Raw genomic sequence first — 24310 nt, 5'->3', positions numbered from 1 at the left:
AATCATAACTGAGCTAAAATCAAGCAATATTCTTTATGACTGAAAATGTTCACTTCAAAGTGAGTAGAAAAAGTTAATATCCTATTAACACAAAACAAAATAGTAATACCTTTCCCATGTGGAATATGATTGCTTGATGGTTCTTCGTTCTTATCTGCAGCATTCTCAGCTACTTTGGGAATGTTTTTAGGTACTGCATGATTGTTTATACCCAAATCATTTTCATCTTTTGATTCAAACTTGTTTGAGTTTTGCTGTTAAATAAAGATTTGGTAATAGTAAATATTTTTCAGTTCAAAAGATTAAGCAATTGACACAACTACCAATTAAATGTTCTGAAACAGTTCATTTTCTGAAGCATATACTATGGTTCCAAATTCCAAACACTTGGGAGATGTGGGATATAATACTATTTTCTGTTCAGTTTTTAGACCTAATATGAAATAAAAGAATAACAATTTTTAAAGTCTCTAATTATAGTAAGTGGTCTTAAGTGTTGGGCAGAGGTAATTTTCTTTGGCCATGCTGAGGGAGTGATGCTACAAGATAGTCTTGCTGAGCACCGTAGGTTGCTGTGGAGGACTACAGCTGGGCATTATTCTAGGTGCTATGGGCAGGGTGGGTTCTCTAAAGGCCTATGGTGTGATCAAGCAGTTTGATGGACTACAGGAGGCTGGCACATGGGTGCCCCCTCAAGTGTGACAGATGGCTAGTGACCCTGCCAGGCTTTTCCAGAAGCAGAAACAGCAAGGGTGGAAAACAGTAGACTTCTTTCTAGGTGCACTGGCCACCCAAGCATAGGAAGTAATGGCAGAACAATACACAGGTCAGTGTATTCTAACATGCTTCTAACCCAATCATCTCTTTGGAAACTTGAATCTTCAGATACTTGGTTAGGCCTGACTCAATTTTATTGGTGGGTCAGTTTTGCCTTTCATATTGGTTGAGTGACCTCAGTAGAAAATTGAGAGAGGAAGGAGTTAAATACACATACTTGTGTTGCCACTAGGTCCTTCTACTTAATGTTTAATGCATATATAAATGCTTTGTCAACTCTAAAGCACTATGCAATGTTACAAAAAACAATATACTAAAAAATCTAAAGGAAATCTAGAAAAACAAGTCAAATTATAAAAATTCATTATAAGAAACAATAGTACTAAAAAACCTAAAGGAAATCAATAAAAAACAATAGTACCAAAAAATCTAAAGGAAATCTAGAAAAACAAGTCAAATTATAAAAATCTGTCACAATGAAGAAGAAAAGGTGTTTTGACAATCAGGTATAGGTATTCCAGTGGGGCTGGTAGATAACATTAACAATAAACATTTGCACTGTGCTTTATAGTTTACAAACTGCTTTCAAATCTATCCTCTCGTAAAGTGAACAGCTTTGGGAACAATGAAGTCAGACTGAGGCTTGAAGAAGTTCAGTAGCTTATTCAAGATTACCAAGATAGAGAGTTACAGAGAAAGGATTCAAACCACAGTCTTCCTCACTCCCACATTTCCTAGGAGCCAATTCTGAGCTTAATAATCGATTAGTGAAAGAATAACACTGAAATTTTTGAACATGTCAATAGGAAGGCTGAGGGTAAGAAAATCCATGAGGTTTCCTGAAGAGCCAGGCTGTAGCTCTGTGCATTTAACTATAATATTATATCATAAGGCTATTTCTATAGTACTCTTTGTAGAGGTGGATAAAACAATTAATATTAAGCAAAACTTAAAGTCAACAAATTACTGCTCAAAAATACTTTCCCATTTAAAATAATTAATCAAGATGAATTTTAAAGATAGTACCTTGATATGATTGGACAATAGCAAATATTCTTAATAAAATTAGATGGCTTTCTAAATGCAATGTTGGTGATGTGGTAAGAGGGCCACCTAAATGTTTTTTAAATAAAACTTTCTATTCTGAAATAATTTTAGACTTACAGAGAAGTTACTACTCCTCACCGGATTTCCCTTAATGTTAACATCTTATGTTAGCACAGTCCATTTGCAAAACTGTGAAACCAGCATTAGTACCTTATTAACAGAACTCCAGACTTTATTTAGATTTCACTTCTTTTTCCATTATGCCCTTTTTCTGTTCTAGGATCCAATCTAGAATACTCGATTTCATTTAAGCCCTCAGGTCTTCGTTTTCTCTGCTCTAAAACAATTGCTCCTCCTTCATAGCATGAAAGCAGTAAACAAATGACTATGGCTGTGTTCCCAAAAAAATGGTATTTACAGACACTAAAATATGAATTTCTTTTAATTTTCCAATGTCATAAAATATTCCCTAGGTTTTTTCAACCATTTTTTTTAAGTTTTTTTTTTTTTTTTTTTTTTAATTTATTTGCCAGAGAGCACAAGTAGGCAGAGAGGCGGGCAGAGAGAGAGGGGGAAGCAGGCTCCCCGCTGAGCAGAGAGCCTGATGCGGGGCTCGATCCCAGGACCCTGAGGTCATGACCTGAGCCGAAGGCTTTAAGCAGAGGCTTTAACCCACTGAGCCACCCAGGCACCCCTTTTTCAACCATTTTTAAATGTAATAACCATGTTTCGCTTATGGGTCATAGGGAAACAGGCAGCAGGTTGGATTTAGTTTGTAGACCTCTTCATCAGAGTAATTTCTAAGGTAGGCATGTGGTTGGTTAAAAAGAAAAATCCCTGAATACAACTTATGCTTGTTTCATACAGTTTCCATTAGATTTGTTCCAATGAAAAAAACAACTGAAATTTCACAGAATCAATTTATTATGGTAGTAGAACAGGGAATGAAGGATAGGGAGTAGGACTAGCAGCTGGCCTGAAGGGTAAGGGCTGGTGCATTACCCTAGAAAGAAGTTCCTCCCCTCTTTGTTCCATTTAGGGCAAAATAAGGGTAAATAAAAACTGGAGAGAACATTAGTTAACTAATAAGATAAAAATAGCCTAGTACACACTTGCCCAGAAAAAAGGAAAAGGTCTCACCTGTGCTTCTTGGGAGAACAGAAGAGAGTAAATTTATCCCCTTATTTATATATTGGTCTTATAATAATTCAATTGCAACAGCAAACCCCTTTCTTTTGTGTTCTACTATGCCCCTCTAGCCATCTAGTGTCTCAATAATACCTCTGGCTGCCTTCAATGCCTCTATGCTAAGATAGTAGCTCACTTAGTCACTCACTGTCATCTTCCAGCAATCTATGCTCACATTTCTTCAAGGCAGACTGCAGATGAGCAGCAGCTACTCCACTTTGTAGATTCAAAAAAATGAAACAGAAAGAACAATGCCCTCAATATTATGCTATAAAACAGTGAGTTAGCCAAGAACAAATTTGGTTTCCTTAACTTCTAGTCCTGTAGGTAAGATGCTAACACTTTTCACTATTCCATCTCTCTTTAAATCCCAAGACTTTTTACAAGTCATGGTTAATCAGATGAGATTACAGGATGCAAAAGAAAAATGCATGTCTTAATGTCTAGTAATTTTCAAATTCCTTCCATTTCTAGCAGGGCCTTCATAACATATAGCAAATGAAAATGGATAAATTAATAAAAGAAATTGCCACCCCCAAAAATATGAATCAAAATGACTAATGTTTCATTTCTGTGTTTTAAGAAAAGAATTTAAAGTAACAGAGATTAATACTTTATGAACAGGTGTCTCAAATTTTTCTATTTCTCAAAAGCATAAAATAAGTAACTGATGGAATATCCACTTTGCAATCTGAGAAATATATTAATAGCAAAATTATTTTTGAAAGTCAGATAAAAAATACTTAACTAGTTATAAGAGTTGAGGTTATATTTTTGCAAATGTCTAATTTACTCAGCAATAAAAACACTGCAAGTCAATTTTAGATACTGGCAAGCTAGAATACTTAAAAATACAATGCTTTACGACAAAAGTACATATTTTAATTTCTAAATTACAAGATTTATAACAAGAATGTATTCTAAGTATTTGTTAAATTTACCTTTTGTTCCTGCAAAAACTGGTCAGCTAACTTTTTAATATTTTCTTCATGTTGTGCTCTTAACTCCTTGATCTGTTGTCCACACTGAAAACTAAATCACAGAGTCATTCTTTTAAGCTATATTATCTTGCATTGACTTCTCAAAGTTGTCTAGAAGTTGAAAACATACATTTATAAAGATAAAGCATTCAGTTAGCAAGAAGGTGGGCACAGGACAAAGAAAAGACATAAAAATAGTTCACAGTCAAAATTCTGAGAATATTTAGGATAAAGAATACTATAAAGCTAATTAAAATAACAGAAATTAGAAAGATGAAAAATTGTTTTTATAAATTACATTTATAAAGAAACAACCATCAAAGCCAACTTCAAACACAGAAGAGAAAAAACATTACAGAAGAGAAAACCATGAGACCAATATATAGTAACAGATGAGAAAACATAGAATTATGAGTTGATAAGGAATAGCAGCAGATGATTCATCCAAAAGATAGTATTTCAACACAACAGTAAGAGTCTAAACCATAAGAAGAACAAGAATGGAAGGAACAAATAAATAAGATAGAATGGAGCCATCAAGAAAAACGTGAAAGAACAGAAGAGATAAAGATTGGGAATTTCCACTGGACAAATGGTCCTAGAATACAAATACATCATTCATGCAAAAAGAAACAAATAGTTGTAAAATAAACAAAAATGTTAACTTTAACCATTAAAAGTACAATTAAACTTCTTCTATGTATATATGATGGTACTTTATTCCTATACTAGCAAAATTAAGACTGAATTATAAAAGCCAACATTGGTAGGGGTATGGGAAAATATTTACATTATAAATTAGTACAACCATTTTTCATATATGTGATACAAACAAAACCAATAAAACATTTTGTCTCAGGAATACTGTATTTGAGAATATATACCAATGAAATAACATGAGAGAGAAATCCTTTTTGCATTAAAATTTCTATAACTTGTGTTTACTACAGTAAGATAAGGAAAACTACAACAGTCCAGCAATTAGGAGAGATTAACAATTGGTACACTAACAATTTGGTACACTAACATGCTGGAATAATATATTACCCTTGAATATGCTAACTCTCTAATTCTATAGATAAATTGAGAACTACTGAATACTACCGGGTTAAAATACATGTATATAAGTAAATACATATTGATTACCTACAAGAGTAGGAAGTCAGAAATGGATGCATGGTGCTTTAAAATACGGTTCATCTTTCTAGTTTTGGGTATGCAGATCCAAAAGATAACTTTCATTATAAAATTGATTAAAGAAATAACAAATTTTTAAAGAGTGATTCCTAGAAAGACGTTCCCTGACCTCCTCACCAACTGAGTGTAGAGGTGTACACAAGAAGACTGAAATACAAAGCAGGAGCTGCTGGAACTCAATCCCTCAGCCATTCTGGGGACACCTCCCAGCATGGGCTTTGTCTTCTGGATGCCCCTCAAAGAGAACCACAGATTCTCCTGTCAGTCTTTGCACATCTAATGCAATGAAATTCAGGCCTTGCAAGATTTTCTGGCTGACAATGAGTTCTTCTATACGTGCAGACTAAACATATCTTGTAAAAGATATTTTCATGGTGTTTAACATATCAAAATGAAAGAGAGTAGATTTCAAAGAGGCATAGAAATACAACAGAAAAGGAATTTAAAAGACCTAAGGAAATGAAAGAAAAAAACAGAAATCAGAAAGAAAGAAAGATATTGTCCAAAAGTTGGACAAATATTCCAGATTTATAACTATTTGTTGTATATAGCATCTCACCTCTCATATTCTAACCTCTTCACAAGGTAAGTAGTGTTCTTCCTGTAGTCCTGAAGCTGGTCTTCTTGTCGAAGAAACTCCTGACGAAGTTCAGCAAGTTGCTCTAGCCACACAAAGAATCAAAGGAATATAATTTACTCACTCTAATGCTTCTTATCAAGAAATTACAGGATTTTAAAAATTTATATACACTTCTCAATTTCTTTACTCAGACTCTCGGGCAGTTAAATTATATAATTAGTACCACATTTAATTGTCTTTTATAACACAAGCATGGGCAATAAAATTTTTTTAAAGATTAATTTTTTTATTTAAGGTGGTGGGGAGAGAGAGTGAGCAGGGGGAGGGACAGAGGGACAGGGATAGGGAGAGAATCTCAGGCAGACTCTGCACTGAGCAGGAGCCCAAGATAGGGGCTCTTTTCTTGACTCTGAGATCGTGACCTGAGATGAAACCAAGAGTCAGATGCTTAATAGCAACTAAGACAAAAACCAAAAAACCCTAACTCTTTAAACCTATCTGCTTTATAAAAGGGGAGTTGGGGGGGGTGCCTGGGTGGCTCAGTGGGTAGCCTGCTTCCCCCTCACTCTCTCTGCCTGCCTTTCTGCCTACTTGTGACCTCTGTCTAATGAATAAATAAAACTTAAATAAATAAATAAATAAAAGGGGAGCAGGGAATCGATGTGTTGGCTATGGATAGAGAATTCACAGTTTCTTTTTCATTCTAAATCACATTTGACTCCCAATTCATTTATTTATTTTTATTTTTTTATTTTTTAAAAGATTTTATTTATTTATTTGACAGAGAGATATCACAAGCAGATGGAGAGGCAGGCAGAGAGGGAGATAGAGGGAAGAGGGAAGCAGGCTCCCTGCTGAGCAGAGAGCCCGATGCGGGACTCGATCCCAGGACCCCGAGATCATGACCTGAGCCGAAGGCAGCGGCTTAACCCACTGAGCCACCCAGGTGCCCATTGACTCCCAATTTAAATGCCAAACACTATGGATCTCATTTCTAGTTCTGCTACTAATGCTAGGTCCACATATACTATAATTATATTTTCAAAGCTTATAATTTCTGGACAAGAGCTGAAAGTTTTAGTTGTAATGAATAACATGAAATTCCAGGCTGAAGAGTAGATTAAAAGTGGGACCAGATACTCTTCCCTGCCCCCTGCTCCCCAGAGAAGGGGAGGCTGGGACGGGCAGAGGGAGAGGGAAAGAGATCTTTAGTAGGCTCCACGCCCAATGCAGAGTAGGAACCGCTGCCAGGATTGATCTCACAACCCTAAGATTATGACCTGAGCCAAAATCAAGAGTTGGAAGCTTAACGGACTGAGCCACACAGGTGCCCCAGATACTCTTTTGTTGACATTTAATCCACAATCACCGGCCCCATATTTTGTAGACTGCTCCCTCTTCACGTGACCCTACAAATAAAAGAAATGCAGCCAGAGAAGAGAAACGTCAGTTTCTTAAACAGAGGATTAAAAAAAATTCGGGCACCTGGGTGGCTCAGTTGGTTAAGCAACTGCCTTCGGCTCAGGTCATGATCCTGGTAGTCCCAGGATCAAGTCCCACATCAGGCCCTCTGCTCATCAGGGAGCCGGCTTCTCCCTCTGCCCCTTGCCCCTTCCATGCTCACGCTCTCTCTCTCTCAAATAAATAAAATCTTTTTTTAAAAAATTAGCTAACAGCCTTAGCAGTAAGCAAAAGTAGTAGTTAAGAAAGTCTTAATTTTTATAAATGGCAACAGAAGTCTTTTCTATATAAAGTAACATTTCTTAAGACTAAATATATCTAATCATAATGTACCAATATTATAACATCTACTTCTCATGGAAGGCTTCTAAAATTAGTCTTATTACTTTAAAGGCACTCCAAAAATGCTTGGGATATAAGTTTTCAAAAAGCAGAGGTAAAATATATTTATAATGTAATTATATACATGTAAAAAACTGGACTAGAATAACAACATACCAAAGTGCTACCAGTGATCATGTATAATGGTGAGATTCTGAGCATATTTTTTTCTCTACTTTCTAAATTTATTGTGGAATCATAACTGTGACAATGACAACAAATAAAAATTTTAAAGTCAGATGGACACTTGCTGAAGTATATAAATAAAACATTTAAAACATGCATATTAATAGTTATTGTATAGTATAATAACCAGGGGTGAAAAGTTAATAATTCACATAAAAATGTTTGTAATTGATAATTATGTTTATATATTCAAGCCACATTTTTTATTTAAAAAAATTTTTTTGAGGGCACCTGGGTGGCTCACTCATTAAGTATCTGCCTTCAGCTCAGGTCATGATCCCAGGGTTCTGGGATCAAGTCCCACATTGGGCTCTCTGCTCATTGGGGAGCCTTCTTCTCCCTCTCCCACTCCCTCTACTTTTCCCTCTCTCACTGTCTCTCCCTGTCAAGTAAGTAAATAAGATCTTTAAAAAATATATTTTTGAGATAGAACACTGTATAAGTTTAAGATGTATAACATGTTGATTTAATTCACTTATGTACTGTATGATTACCACTAAAGCATTAGCTAACACCTCCATCATTTCACATAATCATCATTTCTTTTTTGTGGTGAGAACATTTAAGATACACTCTTAGCAATTTTCAAGTACACAATACAGTATTCTTAACTATAATCACGATGTTGTTTATTAGATCCCCAAACTTACCCATCTTATAACTGAGAGATTGTACACTTTGACCAACATCTCTTCATTTTCCCCACCCCAACTTCAACCCCTGGTAACCACCATTCCATTCTGTTTCTGTAAGTTTAGTCAAGCCACATTTAAACTTTCTTTTTACTCTATTAATTCTCCAATATGTAAACATGGTTGATCTTCATAGTTTTTCACCTGTTACAACCACCTCAGATAAAAATAGCAAATTTGATGTCAGGTATCCCTGAATAACACATTCTGCTTATTACTTGACCCCTGGCCCCATCTCCTAAGACACAGAGGACTAGAGGTAGGACAAACTCTGGCCTCAGCTACGGATGTTGATTCTACAGAGACAATGAGATCTCAGCAAGAGGCAAAAAAGCCTTGTAGCTTATGGTCAGCCAGTTCAGTGAACCTGTATTCAGGCAGGAAACTGAAAAGTTACTACAATTAAAAAAAATGAGCACCACTAAGTAGCTAGCCACTAGAGAATGTACTTCAACTGGTGGTCTTTAGGCTTCTATTCCCCCACACAGTAAAATAACTGAAGTAGCTAAGTTTATCTTCAGAATGAGCCTGAGGCTTAGTATGATTTCAAGATTTGAGGGGCACCTGTGTGGCTCAGTCAGTTAAGCATCTGCCTTCGGCCCAGGTCATGATCCCTCATGATTCCAGGGACCTGGGATCGAGGCCCGCATTGGGCTTCCTGTTCAGCGGGGAGTCTGCTTCTCCCTCTCCCAGTCTCGCTGCTTGTGTTTCCTCTCTTGCTGTGTCTCTCTGTTTCAAATAAATAAATACAATCTTAAAAAAAAAAAAAAAAAGATTTGGGATGGCTTCTCCTCCTCCCCATACAGTTTTTCCCTAACTACATCGGAAATTCCTTTATAAAGAACTAAAGTTTTATTTCTAACTGGAAATAAAAGGCTTAAAAAATAATTGACAAAGAAAAACAAAACACCAGTGAGTTCCGTCCATGTAAACTACCAGATTCTTTTCTGTTTGAATACAGGGAAAGGATTATAAAGCCGGGAGCTAATTGGTGCTTTAACAAAAAGACCTGAAAAGGGGAGAAGTAAATAGACTGGAGAGCAAAACTAAAGAAAAATCTTTCCTATATTTCAATTTTACCTTCAGCTGATGGCGTGTTTTTAAATTTTTTTAATTGTCTTTATTCTACCTTCTTTCTTGCAGTATATTTTATTTTACTTTTTAAATAGGCTCCACACTCAACATGGGGCTCAAACTCACAACCCCAAGATCAGGAGTTGCATGTTCTACCCAACTGAGCCAGCGAAGCACCCCTTGTTTTCTTTATTTTAAACCCAAAGATACTCTGTGTCTACTGTGGCTCCCCCTGAAAACCACGGCAGGATTCTCAGAGTAACTTAACAAGAGATCAGGTCCATAGCTGATCATGCAGAATGTTCTACTTCTGACAGTAACACCAGGGTATATTACAGAAAGGCATGGCCATACTCCTTCAAGAGAGATATAGTTGGGTGCCTGGGTGGCTCAGTGGGTTAAAGCCTCTGCCTTCGGCTCAGGTCATGATCCTAGAGTCCTGGGATCGAGCCCCGCACCGGGCTCTCTGCTCAGCAGGGAGCCTGCTTCCTCCTCTCTCTCTCTCTGCCTGCCTCTCAGCCTACCTGTGATCTCTGTCTGTCAAATAAATAAATAAAATCTTTAAAAAAAAAAAAAAAGAGAGAGATGTAGTTAAGAAATGGGTTGCCTAGAACCAACACTTAAGGCAAAATAAATAAATAAATAAATAAATTTACTTCTAGAAAATTTTTATTTCAAATTTCCTTTCAGTAATAGGCATAAAAATAAGGCAAGCTATTCAAGATAAATGGGTGTATACTAAAATGTTACTTTGTTATCTCAGGGATTAAAAACCAACTCTCATTCCTTTCATTTCCAAAAAAATATTAACTACCATAAGGTTTTTTAGAGTCTTGGTGTGTATTAATTCCATTATACCCAATATTAATCTCAATGAAAAGAGTCCAATTTGAATTTTATAGTTGATTTGAAGTTTCTTTCAGTAGAAATACTTCCTAAAGTGCAAAAATCCATTTAAAAGGATATTCACTCCTAAGAGTCCAAGCTTTAGTAATTGCACTAAGACCAAAAGTTGTACAGTTATGAGTTCAAATCAAAGCCTTTCTTACCACTAAAGATTATCACAGAAAATTTCTGAACATCTCAAGATCTACATCATTGCACACAATACAATAAATAAATATTTTTACTCAGTCACATGGGTTGTCATTTACTTTGGCATTGACTAGCAGAAGCCACTGGACTTCTCATTCAACTGATCTATGATTATTTAATAGGAAAGTACTTTGATGACAAACAGAATCATTTGTTAAAATAGCAAGCAGAGGGGTGCCTGGGTGGCTCAGTAGGTTGAGCTTCTGACTTCGGCTCAGGTCATGATCCCAGGATCCTGGGATTGAACCCTGCATCGGGCTCTCCGCTCGGCAGGGAGCCTGCTTCCCACCCCCCTCTCTGCCTGCATCTCTGTCTACTTGTGATCTCTGTCTGTCAAATAAATAAATCTTTTAAGAAAATAGCAAGCAGAAAGCAGCACTGACAGAGTGGCATCTTCTGTGTCTTCCTGATGTACTGCTGTGAGTCAAAAAGAGTAAAACATGGACACAAAGGCAACAAAAACAGACATGGCCACCCAGGAAGTAAATTTCTAAGAGAACGTCAAAGCTGTTCTAAATCACAGATAGTAAAAAATAATTTTTATTTTCAAGTTACAACACACACACACATACACAAAATGATGGTTTTGCTAGGTGAAGAGCAAAACTTCAATAAACTACAAAGCCAACCCAGGTTAGCTTCTTCAAGAGGACAATAAAAATGTAACATCTAGGGGCACCTGGGTGGCTCAGTGTTTAAAGCCTCTGCCTTCGGCTCAGGTCATGATCCCAAGGTCCTGGGATCAAGCCCCACGTCGGGCTCTCTGCTCAGCGGGGAGCCTGCTTCTCTTCCTCTCTCTCTGCCTGCCCCTCTGGCTACTTGTGTCTACTACTACTGTCTGTCCAATGGATAAATAAAATCTTTAAAAAAAAAAAAATGTAACATCTAATTCTACCTAAAGAGTATTAAAATGGTTATAAAGATACATTTTTGAAATTACAAAGCGTTTATTAACCACATACAAAATCTTAGAGTCATTGTTGCAAAGTTTTAAAATAATATAGTGCTGTAACAAAAGGGTGGGAGGGAAGGGGGGTGCTCTTCAGACTCCAAATTCCAAAGGCCAGTGACGGTGTGAAGTAATGTAAGGAATAATGTATATAGAGTTTATTCTCCTTAACTATTATTATTTTTTATAAAAGCTTTAGTGATATATTTTTTCACCTAAGGGGGGAATATATACATACAGCTCCAGGTTTCTTCCTGGCTTCTTTATTTCTTTCCTTTTTTCTATTTTTAAAGATTTTATTTATTTATTTGAGAGAGAGAGCATAAAAGCAGGGAGGGTCAGAGGGAGAAGCAGACTCCCTGCTGAGCAGGGAGCCCGATGCAGAATGTGGGACTAGATCCTGGGATCCAGGATCTTGACCTGAGCCGAAAGCAGTCACTTAACCAACTGAATCCCCCAGATGCTTCCTTCCTGGCTTCTTTCTTTTCAAGTTTTCTTTCTGTTCTAAGTTTCTTTCTATTCCCAGGGTATCTAAAACACTAAGCATGGAGGACCTGTCCAAAGCTCCTCTAGACCTGAATGGATTATTTTAGCAGCTGGAAACAGTACAAAGGGATTATTCCTTAACCTTTTCCCTAGAAATCTGATAGCTTCTTAAGCTACAGCTCAATTTTCTCTGATGCTTCTTTTAACAACATTTCATTGCATGAAATCAGTCTACCACACAAGATTAAATGCAAATTTTAACTTGTATTTATTATATATAAAGCAACATTATAATCTTTTATTCTATCTTTTTTTTTTTAAAGATTTTATTTATTTATTTATTTGAGAGAGAGACAGTGAGAGAGAGCATGAGCGAGGAGAAGGTCAGAGGGAGAAGCAGACTCCCCATGGAGCTGGGAGCCCGATGCGGGACTCGATCCCGGGACTCCAGGATCATGACCTGAGCTGAAAGCAGTCGTCCAACCAACTGAGCCACCCAGGCGCCCCTCTTTTATTCTATCTTAAGACAGAAGGATAAATGCCTTGGAATCACTCTGTTCAAAAAATTTTATATCATTTTGCTAACTATTTAATTCTTAAGGATTTTAGACATTTTGTGAACTTTATTTATCTTTAATCTGCAATTAAGTTTCTTACCCTTTAAATGATGTATATCTGCCATCTGATATGATATGTTGCTCTGTAGTTTAACCTGAAAAAAAAATTAAGTTTCATTTTACTATAGAATATACAGTTTTGCTCATATTTCCTTTTTTTGGCTCATATGCACTTTGAGCTTGATCATAAATGCAAAAGAAAAATTCTTAACTTCTACAAATCCATCCCTTTCCAAAAAGAATTAAGAGAAAAATTCTGATTTTGTAATACTCATTTTAAATTTGTAAAAGGATATTCATTTTACTTACCATATAGTCTATTAACTTTCAAACATTTAAAAGTTTGAGTTGAATATTGCATAATGGGATTTTTCAAAATCTTACCAGAAGAGACCTCTTATTAACTCTGTATTAAGAAAAGAATTAATTATTTGAATCAGTTAATGGCAAATCAAAAATAACTGATGCTTATTAAGCTCCCATAAGATAACATATACTACACAGGACCTATAATTGTATTCACTGCCCTTCAAGAGCCAATATAAAAGAACAGTAAGAACTTAGAAGTATACCAAAATATGACTCAAATTAAGGCATAGAACTTCATTTAAATCTTTTTTTTTTTAAGTAATCTTTACACCCAACATGGGGTTCCAATTCATGACCCTGAGATCAAGAGTCGCAAGCTCTACCAACTGAGACAGCCAGACACCCCAGGCTCAGCACTTAATTAAAAAAATTTTTTTTAAAAGGCTTTGGAGAGCTAGGATTCACCCACAAAGAACTACTGTACCAGTTCTTGCTTAAAAAGGCTTCATTGAATTGGTAAATGCAACTAAAATATCGCTACAAACAGGTTCCCTTGTCACCCTCAAGAGTAACTTTACAGATTCATATTGATCAGAAGCAGCTCCATGAGTACCAAAATGATTATGATAAATACCTCCTCAATCTCTGAAGAGAAAGCTTTAAAATTCTTATTTTGAAATAATTATAGATTTGTAAGAAATTGCAAAGACAACACAGAGAAGTCCCATGTACCTGTCACACAACTCCCCCAGTGCGTACATCCTATATAACCACGAATAACATCTAAACCAAGAATCTGACATTGGTACAACATGTAAGCATTAATTCTATGTCATTTTGTCATATGTACAGATTCATGTAACCACCACCAAAACCAAGATACAGAATACTCTATACTCTATCATCACAAAGATGTCCCTCATCCTGTCCTTTATATTCAAATCTATCCTCCTTCCTCACACCATTTCTAATCCCTGGTAACTACTAACTTGTCCTCCATCTCTGCAACTTTGTCATTTCAAGAATCTTATATAAATGGAACCATGTAACATGATCTTTTTTTAAAAAAAGATTTTATTTATTTATTTGACACAGAGAGAGAGAGAGACCATATGTAGGCAGAGCAGCAGCAGGAGAAAGAGAGGGAAGCAGGCTTCCCGCTGGGCAGAGAGAGCCCAATTCGGGGCTTGATCCCAGGACCCTGAGACCATGACCTGAGCTGAAGGCCGTGGCTTAACCCACTGAGCCACCCAGGAGCCCCAACATGTGAACTTCTAAGATTTTTCTTACTCAGCATAACACATAGTTGTTGCATATATCAATAGTTCATTCCTTTTTATTGCTGAGTAGTATTCCATGATATGAATGTACTACTGTTTTTTAAAAAAATTAAACTACTGTATATTTTTGTGGTTTCTACTTTTTAGTTATTACAAATACAGGTGCTATGAAAAATCATGTACAGATTTTTACATGAACATTAGTTTTCACTTCTCTGAGACAAATGCCCAGGAGTGAGGTTGCTCCTTTTCTAAAGGCCATGTCACTTTCATTCTCATTTTAAAAAAATTACTATGCCAAGGTACTGGATGGGAGAATATAAAACAACTGGAAAACATGAGAGCAGCCTCAAGGAATCAGTAGACAAGGCAGCACCTAAAGCAGTATAATTACTGTAGGAATTCAGGGATGAATCTTAGTTGATGTGATCAGGGAAAACTTTATGGAAGGGACTTAGGCTATGAAGGCTAAGTAAAATTGTAAATTGGTAGAAAAAGACATTTTAGATAGAGGGGATTGCATAAGAAATGTTAAAGAGCAAAGAAAGCATGAGGCATGAGGCGCCTGGGTGGCTCACTCTGTTAAATAGCTGCCTTCGGTGCTCAGGTCATGATCCTGGGGTCCTCAGATTGAGTCCTGCATCAGGCTCCTCGCTCAGCAGGGAGTCTGCTTCTCCGACTTGTGCTGTCTCTCGATATCTCTCTCTTTCTCTCAGATAGATAAATAAAATCTTTAAAAAAGAAAGAAGGAAAGCAAGCAAGCAAGCAAGCATGAGGCACATATGAAGTCCTGATCAAAATACTGTTTGGTTATAGCACATAATAAAGGGGAGAAAACAGTGATAAAGAAGATTGGAGAAAAAGTCCTTTAGCCCTAAGAAGAGTATACTCTTCAAACGGAGAGCCAGTGACTTTCAAATTTCAAGTGAAAGTTTATCCATAACAAATAACTAATGAAAGCATACCTGTTCTAGTTGAAACAGAAGTGGCAATTTAGGAGTCCCTCTCTCTTTTTCCCCTAGAGTCTTGGTAGCTTTGAAGAATGAAGTTTAAAATATGATGTTGATATTTAGTCATAAAAAGGAATGAAGTACTTGTACATGCAACAGTATGGATGAACCTTAAAAACATTATATATGCTAAGTAAAAGAAGCCAGTCGCAAAAGAACATAGGGTTTCTTCTGGTGGTGATGAAAATGTTCTGGAATTAGTGGTGGTTGCATAGTACTGTGAATTTATTAAAAACCAAACTGAACTGGAGAAAAAAACCTGACCTGTACATCTTAAAATGTAAAGTTTTATGATATAAAAATTGTTTCTCAAATTTTTAATGCAAAAAAATAGAAATGAAAATGCCAAAGGTATTACAGGGACTGGATATGAAACTGGAGATAAAATAATGGACAAACTCCAGGCACCCAAGAAGTTTATTATTTAGGAGAGGCAGTCAAGTAACTTGTCAATTATAATACAGTAAAATAAATGCTATTATTAGGTCCTACAGACATGACAGGAAAACTTAGTAGAAACATTAACTCCTTAGATGAAATGTCTTAGGGGAATGAGGGGTGGCTTCTGGAGATGATAGCTAAAATATGTCCAGGAGGAAGAGTAAAGTTTTGCCAGGTAGAAGTGGGCTGAGGGTAAGGAGGAAAGATATTCGAGGCATGTGTCCAAACTCTGAAGTGAAAAATACTACACATTACAAAAACTTCAAACAGTTCTAAGAAGCTGTAACAGACAGGAGGAAATAGCAAGAAATATGCCTACAAACGTAAGCAAGGTCCACATTATGCCAAAAAATTCCAATGGCAATGGTCAACCTTTAAAGGACTTCAAGCAAGGTAAAGAGATCCAATTTGCAACCTGGTTTCAGTGTGATGAATGGACCAGAGGGACAAGACAAGCGAGGGAGACCAGGTAAGGAAAGTAGGAGAGCAGGAGACCACTGTTGCATTTCAGGTAAGAAAATGATGGTCTAGGCCAGGGAAGGGCACACTATGGCCTGTGAGCCAAATCTGGCCTGCTTCCTGTTTTGGGAGGGATGTCAAGCTAAGGATGGTTTATACATTTTTAAATGGTTGGGAAATCAAAAGAAGAATAATATTTTGTGAATTAAATGAAATGGAAATTTCAGTGTCTATAAATAACGTTTTATGGGAAACAGCCACATCCATTCATTTACATTTTATCTCTGGCTGGAGCTATGGTGATTGTGACAAAGACCATATGGCCTGCAAAGCCTAACGTATTTCCAATATGGCCATTTATGGGAAAAAAAAGTTTGCCAACCTCTGGTCTAAACTAATAGAATAACAGAGAAATAAATATATGTGGGAAATATGAAAGAGGGTGAATGAATAATCTTGCTGACTGATTAGATAACAGCGGTAAAAGAAGAAACACCAGGGACAATGTTTAGATTTCTAAAGTAGGACACTAAATGAGTAAGGATGGAATACTCCCCAATAGGGAAGCAAGAAAAATAGACTTGGGGTGGGAAGAAGTGGGGGAATGATTTTTTTCAGGTTTGAACCTGCTGAATATGAGGGCACTTGTGACACACCCCAAAAGAGATCTGGAAAAGGCTGGAGCTTCTGCACCACTGAGTTGAGGCTGATTAGCATATGAAAGGCAATTAAAGCCAAGGGAACTAATGGTGAGATCACTGATGGAAAGGCGCAGAGGTAGCAGGAGAAACTGATACCAATTTCTGCAGCTGATCACTAAGAACTACTCTTCAATCATTTGTAATTAGCCTGTGTTTACATTCTTTCCCACTTCCTTTATTTTCAGGATCCCCCTCCTTGTTCTTTGCATTTTTTTGCCCCCCCAAAGAACATAACCATCTTTTTTTCTTGTTTTCAACAAGTTAGCATGACTTTGTTTTTTATCCATTTTTATGATGTTATTCCAACTTCTCTACACTCTATTTTACTTGCTTTTTAAATTGCTAGAGAGATGCTGTTCTTAAATGCTAGGCTATGAGTGCTCAGCTTCCCTAAACTGTCTCTTTTGTATCCTTATATACTTAAAAAAAAATTTAATGGAGGAAGAAAATTCAGTCTACAGACCACAAAAATAGTACACGATTATATGAACAGTACTGCTTTATTCTTATCATTTTAATTTTCTCTTCAATATTCTTTTTTGAGAACGGAGATGCTGATCCCATGGCATATATATCAAGTCCTCACATTTCAAAAACTGCTCTGGAATAATGTATTTTACATGGTATTAAAGAGAAAATCATAGCTTGTCTAGATAAGTCTTTACTTACTCCAAGCATAATAAATTTTCTACCCCATTCCTTTGCCATGAAGAATTTTTCAGTTAGCTTCTCAGACCCCACTCCCCCTTATGGCACAGTGTTCCCTTCGCATCTCATGTTCTCTATTATTCCTGTCAATCTTTCCAGCAGGAGTCTCACAATAATCTTATATTTAATGTTTAGTATTACCGGCAAGTACCAGTTCCCAATTTCTCTCACTTCCTATTAACAGTAGTTTCATTGTGCAAGTTATCACACCTTCCACATGCCTTTGAACAGAGGTGCCAAGGATTTGCTCAAAGATCTCAGCAGAGCCCAGCTGGTAGATCATTATACCCAGAAGTTCTCTTCCCTCTACAGCAATTTTACTGTATTGCTCACTTTCAGACTCTTGATGTCTGCTACTAATCTGTTCATCTTTTTGACATTGCAATATCATAGGCGTCTAATGTCTCTTCTCTCCATATATACACCTCATCACCCCCTTCAGTTCTTACCTAGCTTCTAAAATATTTTCATAAAGAATCCTTCTAACATTCAATGTTATCCTTTCAAGGAAATCTGAATGTGTTTTCAGCTAACATGAAACTTTTTTTGTATTCTTGCAAAATCTAATATAAAGCAATGACTTAATTTTGGCTTTAATCTTATGTTTTCTACTACCTTGAGTCTGTTTATGAAGACTTTTCCTATTTGGCTTCTGATTTATTTGCACTAATTTCTTCAACTTTGTCTTCCTTTCCTTTTAAGCTTCTCATTAATCAGTTCTTTAACTCCTTTGGCTTTAACCCTCTGAGAGTCTTCACTTCTTTAATACTTCAACCATCTCATCACCTTCAAAAGGAAGCTTGGCTTCCCTTCTGATTATTCCTCCTCATAGTTTTAATTTTCTGGTATTCTAACATGAATTTGCTTACCTTTAAATGACTCTGATAAAACTTCCCAATTGTTCTGAAACTAATTTAATTTCTCACTATTGCATGATCAGAAAAAGACATTTCACTTTACCACAAAAACTCTGTTGGAATTGGCAATGCTATAGGAATACTTTTTCCCCCCTAAATATATTCCAGACAGGTAATAGTACATAAACTCTAAGAAGTATTATTTAATCATTATTTTATGAAAGGACTCTCATTGTCTGGCTATACAGGTCCCTTTTGGTCACTTTCAGACTTTTGCCAAAACTCCCTTTTTTACAATATGCAAGATCTCAAATAATTTCTCTATCAAATTTCTTTGGAGATAAGAAGTATGTATTAGACATGCATGCACACAGATGCACGTGTGCACACAAACACAACCCCATGCCCTTGCCTAATTTACATCTATCAGATTCCAACCTGGATTCCAACATATCCTTCAAAAACCCACAATACTCAAAATACCTTGCCTGACTCAAGTCCGCTGGTAAGAACCTCATATTCAATCCTTTCAAAAACTAAACATTCTTTTATCACACACCGTCCTACTTCCAATAAGAATGTCACCTTGTCTTCTACTCCCAAGGTTTATCAGAAATGACAATTCCGGGGCGCCTGGGTGGCTCATTGGGTTAAAGCCTCTGCCTTCGGCTCAGGTCATGATCCCAGGGTCCTGGGATCGAGCCCCACATCGGGCTCTCTGCTCAGCAGAGAGCCTGCTTCCTCCTCTCTCTCTCTCTCTGCCTGCCTCTCTGCCTACTTGTGATCTCTGTCAAATAAATAAATAAAATCTTAAAAAAAAAAAAAAAAGAAATGACAATTCCATGAGAACAGTGACTGTGTCTCTCACTCATCCCTGTGCATCCATCTCAGTAAATGTTTGCTGAATGACTCCCTAGATCTTCATGCTCCACACTCTCTGTGATACATAGTTTTCTACCTTAAATTGTACTTTATTCGTATTTGTATAATTCTAATTATCCTCCAATAACTTAACTTCTAAACTCCCTCATTTATTTCCCCTTGTTATCAACTTCATTGCCTTAGGCCTTAGTTTCCCTCTCCTCTTCTGCAATGCTTTTTTCTCTGGGATTTGAAGTCGATCTATAATTGGCTGATTATGCACGCTGTCTTTGGCCTTTCCCATATTAATCTCTTAAAATGTGTTTACTATCATTCATTAAACATTTTTTTCTCTCTTCCAAGACATATGTTCTTTATCTCTTTCTTTAGTAACAATTATCTTCTGATAGTTTCCTATAGCACTTCTCACTCATCCCCAGCTATTTCATCTATTTTCCTCTAATCTTTCTTCCTCCAATACCTAACACTTAATCTTTATATTTTTACCAACTCTTTCTGAAGCTCTTTTAGTGCTTTCCCCATCCCATATGGCTACTTTGAATTAATTTTGGCAGCTGTTACCAGCTCAGTTGCTCTGCTTCTCTTTTCATTCTGGGACCTTGAAAATGGCTCAGCTGTGCGTGCTTCACTTTCATTATGACCTGTTCTTGGGCAATCAGCACAACTTTGACCATTGATCCCAAAGGCTATATATAATTGGCTTTTTACAGATGTCATTTCTGGCTCCTTTTTCTCCACACCAGAAACATTTTTCCTTATATCTCATACTCAGATGATTTCTAGAGGCAATTCTATCTTCTATAACGTAACTGCTAAACCTGGATCATGCTCAGAATCACCTAGAGAGCTGTAAGAAATACATATTCTTACCTCCTCCACCTCACTCCAGTGTGACTTAGTAGTCTGGGATTGGGCCCAGAAATCTTTTTTTAAGAGCTCAAGTGATTCTGATAAGCAGCCAGGTTTAGTGATTGAGTAATCTATAGTATGTCTTTGGCCGGCACCTATACCAGCTGGATCAAAATGGGATATTGATACAAACTGATGGGTGTAAATTTTTTTTAATGTTTATTTTGTGTTGGGTCTTGTGCTAAGTGTTTTATAAGTATACTACATTTAATTCTCACAAACATCCTATGAGGTAGGCTTTACATTTTACATATAAGGAAACTGTACTCTATTTCATATGCCTACAGTAGATTCTGAATATTCTCCCAAGCAGTGCCACGTAAGAGTCTGTGCTCATGACACTATGCATATACTAGATCAACTACATAAATAAACTCACAGAGTGCCTAGGTGCCTCAGTCAGTTCCGTGTCTGCCTTGGGCCCAGATCATGATTCCAGGGTCCTGAGATCAAGCCCCACACTAGGCTCCCTGCTCAGCAAGGGAGCCTACTTCCTCTTCCTCAGCCCCTACTCATGTGCTCTCTCTAATAGAGAAATAAAATCAGAAAAGACGAAAGAACTGAGAGAAGAAAAACAAGAGTCTGGTGTCATGGAAGCCAAGAGCACAGAGAGCTGGGTGAAAAGATGGTGAGATATCAGAAGTAGGAAGAGAAAATCCAAATGTGAACAAAGACAATTCTCTTTTTAAGAAATGTAACTCAGAAAGGAAGAAAAGATGCAAGCATTTTTTAAGTGCCAAGGAGCAAGTAGAGACAGAGAAGTTGAATGTAAGAGGGAGACTGGATTAATAATATTACAAGGTCTTTGTAAAGGTGGAGGGAATTAAATCCAGAAAACAGGTACAGAGGCTGGTCCTAGAGAAAGTAGGAACTTTTTTTTTTTTTAACCCCAAGAAGGAGGGAAAACATATGGTTAGAGAAGTAGGTATGCCTACAGATTTGGTAATAAAAATTTATCAGTTCCTGTCCAATTCTTGGTCAAAAAGAAGACAAGATCACCTGCTGGGCTGTAGGAAAGGAAAGAGGAATTTAAATGGGGGAAAGAAGGTGCGGAAGGCTTGAGGAGGGTAGAAGTTTGAAAGCTGTTGGAATAGATAACGCTGTCTAGAGAGTATTGTAATTTGTAAGGGCTGCTGAAAACCCATTTGGGGCAGCTGAGCATAAATTTCTACAAGTACCAGTCTGGTTATATACTTATTCTCCAGCTATGCTTGAAATAGACATGTACAAGAGAGAATAATGGCATGTACAAGAGAGAAACTAAACTGAAACAACCAATCACAGAATCTTAGCTGGATAGGTAGTAAAGAATGAACAAGTTTGCTGGAAAAGAAGAAAAAGATAAGTGGTCCAGGTGAAACTGAAAAACAAATATAGTCCATTGGCAGCTCTAATATCTTTTTTTTCTTTAAAGATTTTATTTATTCACCCATTTGGGGGTTGGGGGGAGTGCACATGCAAGCAGGAAGAGGGGCAGAGGAAGAATTCCAAGCAGACTCAGTGCTGAGTGTGGAGCCCAACAAGGGGCTCAATCTCACAACTGGGAGATTATGACCTGAGCCAAAACTGAGAGTCAGACACTCTACCAACTGACGAACCACCCAGGCACAACCCCCCCAATTTCTTTTTGATATATTCTCCCAAGAATATGCAAGTCTGAAGTTCACAAACTTTAATTTTTTTTTAATTAAGTAAACTCTACATGCAACATGGGGCTCAAACTCACAATCCCGAGATCAAGAGTTGTATAAATATGAGCAAAACAACATGAATCACTCCCAGATATAAGAAATTACAAGGAGCATAATTCACCACTCTCTCATTCTACCATAGCAACTGATATTTCAGATGGGGGCTGCTCCGTCTGCCTACTTCCTAGAATGAGGAAGATGTACAGCCATATCTTCAGTCAAACCACAAAGAACATGTTGAGTGAGTGATAATTTTTTTAAAGATTTATTTATTTATTTTGAGGAGAGAGAAAAAGTGTGCACCAATGGGGCAAGCGGCATGGGGAGAGATTCTTTCAAGCTGACTCCCTGTTGATAGAGAAGCCCCAAGCAGGGCTCAATCCCACAACCCATGAGATCACAACCTAAGCTGAAACCAAGAGTCAGATGCTTAACTAGCTGATTTTTTTAAGTAGGCTCCACACCCAGTGTGGGGCTAGAACTCACAACCCTGAGAATGAGCTGCATGCTCTACCAGTTGAGCCAGTCAGGTACCACAAGTCAGTGAGAAATTTTAAGCCACATAAGATGATACAGATGGAGGACTAAGAAACAGAAAGGAGAGAAGGAGAGGTCGGTAGGGAAATAAAGGCAGACTTTAAGGTATGAAAGGAAGAGCCTCCTCCCCATCTGCCGTTTCCAGTTCATAAAGCATTTCTACTTACACACCTCATTAAACCTTAAAACTTGAAATATAAAAAATAAAAATAGTTTCTCCACAAAGTAGCAACCCTTCTCAGCTTCCGCACTACCTTCGGTTTATCTTTCGGTTCTCCTGCCTCTTCCCACTCTTCATCTTATTAACCAGCCTGTTAGTGCCTAGAACTGCATGCATTCACACTCCACACAAGCTTTCACCAGGTCCAGCCAATTTTTCTTTTGCAATTTCTCTCAGATCTGACCCTTAACTCTTTTTATGTTCATGGCAACCACCTTAAACTACAAGGACTATTTTCATCTAGGTGAACTAGAACAGAAACTCTGTAAGAGCAGAGATCTTATTCGATTGGTCACCCCTTATCCCCTGGCACAATTCAGGCACTCAACATTGTGACAGAATAAATAAATGAAGAAATCTAACCTATCACCAGTCTTTTTCCCACTTTTATCTATTTCCATATGGTAGTGACAAACATCTTGGCAAAAACTTGTTTTCCATAAAATCTTTCTTCCAGTCGAAATCCAATAATAGAATACTATTACCCATAGTGTGAAATCTAAAACTCTTCTACCAAGCATTTAATGCCTTCCAAAAGGTGGGAACCACTTTATCCATTTATCAAAAATGGTCTCCTTGACATAGTCAAGCTAGTTTTAACCATCTCTAATTTAAACTACTTTTTCCTATGTCCATGGTTCATCAGACTATCCTTTCCTTTCCTTTTTACCACTATAAATTAAAAACCAAGACTTAAGCTGATTCTACAATATCATAATGTTAATTTCTATAACTAAGTATTTCATTATATTCACTATTCCCATCCTTCCAACATGTTCCCAACTTTTTATGCTATTAGGCCCTAGTCACAGCTTCCACTTCCAGGTCCCCTCTAACTCAGTCATATCCTAGCCACCTCCTACCAGAACTACCCAGTGTTGGGTTGTCAAATTCCCTTTTAGGTCTTAAGTGTGCTTTTAATTTCTTCCTGTGTTAATTTATTCAGCATATATTTATTGAGCAGCTATTTCATGCAAGTCACTGTTCTAAGCACTGGGGATATAGCAAATCACAACAAAAGACAAAAATCCCTGCTCTTGCTAGAAGATTATAATATTTAAAGTATAATGTTTATTACAATAAACAAAGGAGTCATACAATAGCATAGAAAGCAGTAAGTGCTGTGGAGAAAATACATTAGAGATGGAAAAGGGGGGGAAGGCCTTAACAAAAACCTGTCATTTAAATGAAAACTTTTAAGAATGAGAGTTACCATGAAGCTACGTGGGGAAAGTGGGTCCAGGACAGAAGGTATAGCCAGTGCAAAAACACCATCACAAGAAAATAACTGATACATCAAAGACTGATCAAAACAGCCAGCATGGTGTGAATGAAATGAGCAACAAGGGTAGTAAGAGGTCAGAGAAATGTAAGGGAAGCAGAGGGTCTAGGGCCTGTGGACCACTGAAAAGACTCGGGACTTTTTCTGCAATTGAGATGAAAGCCATTGGAGCATCTTAGGCAAGTAAGAAATATAACCTAACTGGCATTTTAACATAGTGCTATGTTGAAAACAGACTGAAGTAGGAGCAAGGAGCAAGAAGAAAGGAATTTAGTTAAGCTATCACCAATAATTTAGGCAAGAGATGGTGACAA

General features: G+C 37.0%; 1 protein-coding gene across 3 annotated transcripts in view; it reads right to left on the bottom strand.

The window, feature by feature from the left end:
- Nucleotides 1-24310, bottom strand: part of GOLM2 (golgi membrane protein 2) — a 106629-nt gene that overhangs the window by 61108 nt on the left and 21211 nt on the right. For all 3 annotated transcript variants that reach the window (XM_032343548.1, XM_032343549.1, XM_032343550.1), the window contains exons 2-5: nucleotides 12751-12805; nucleotides 5749-5851; nucleotides 3954-4044; nucleotides 110-254 (exon numbers count right to left, since the gene is read on the bottom strand). In XM_032343548.1, coding sequence (XP_032199439.1) covers nucleotides 110-254; nucleotides 3954-4044; nucleotides 5749-5851; nucleotides 12751-12805 — 394 coding nt within the window. The remainder of the gene's footprint in view (nucleotides 1-109; nucleotides 255-3953; nucleotides 4045-5748; nucleotides 5852-12750; nucleotides 12806-24310) is intronic.

This window comes from Mustela erminea, chromosome 5, assembly GCF_009829155.1.
Source record: "Mustela erminea isolate mMusErm1 chromosome 5, mMusErm1.Pri, whole genome shotgun sequence".
Taxonomy (NCBI): Eukaryota; Metazoa; Chordata; class Mammalia; order Carnivora; family Mustelidae; genus Mustela; species Mustela erminea.
The sequence above is the reverse complement of the archived record's forward strand: the minus strand, read 5'-3'. Positions and strand labels throughout refer to the sequence as shown.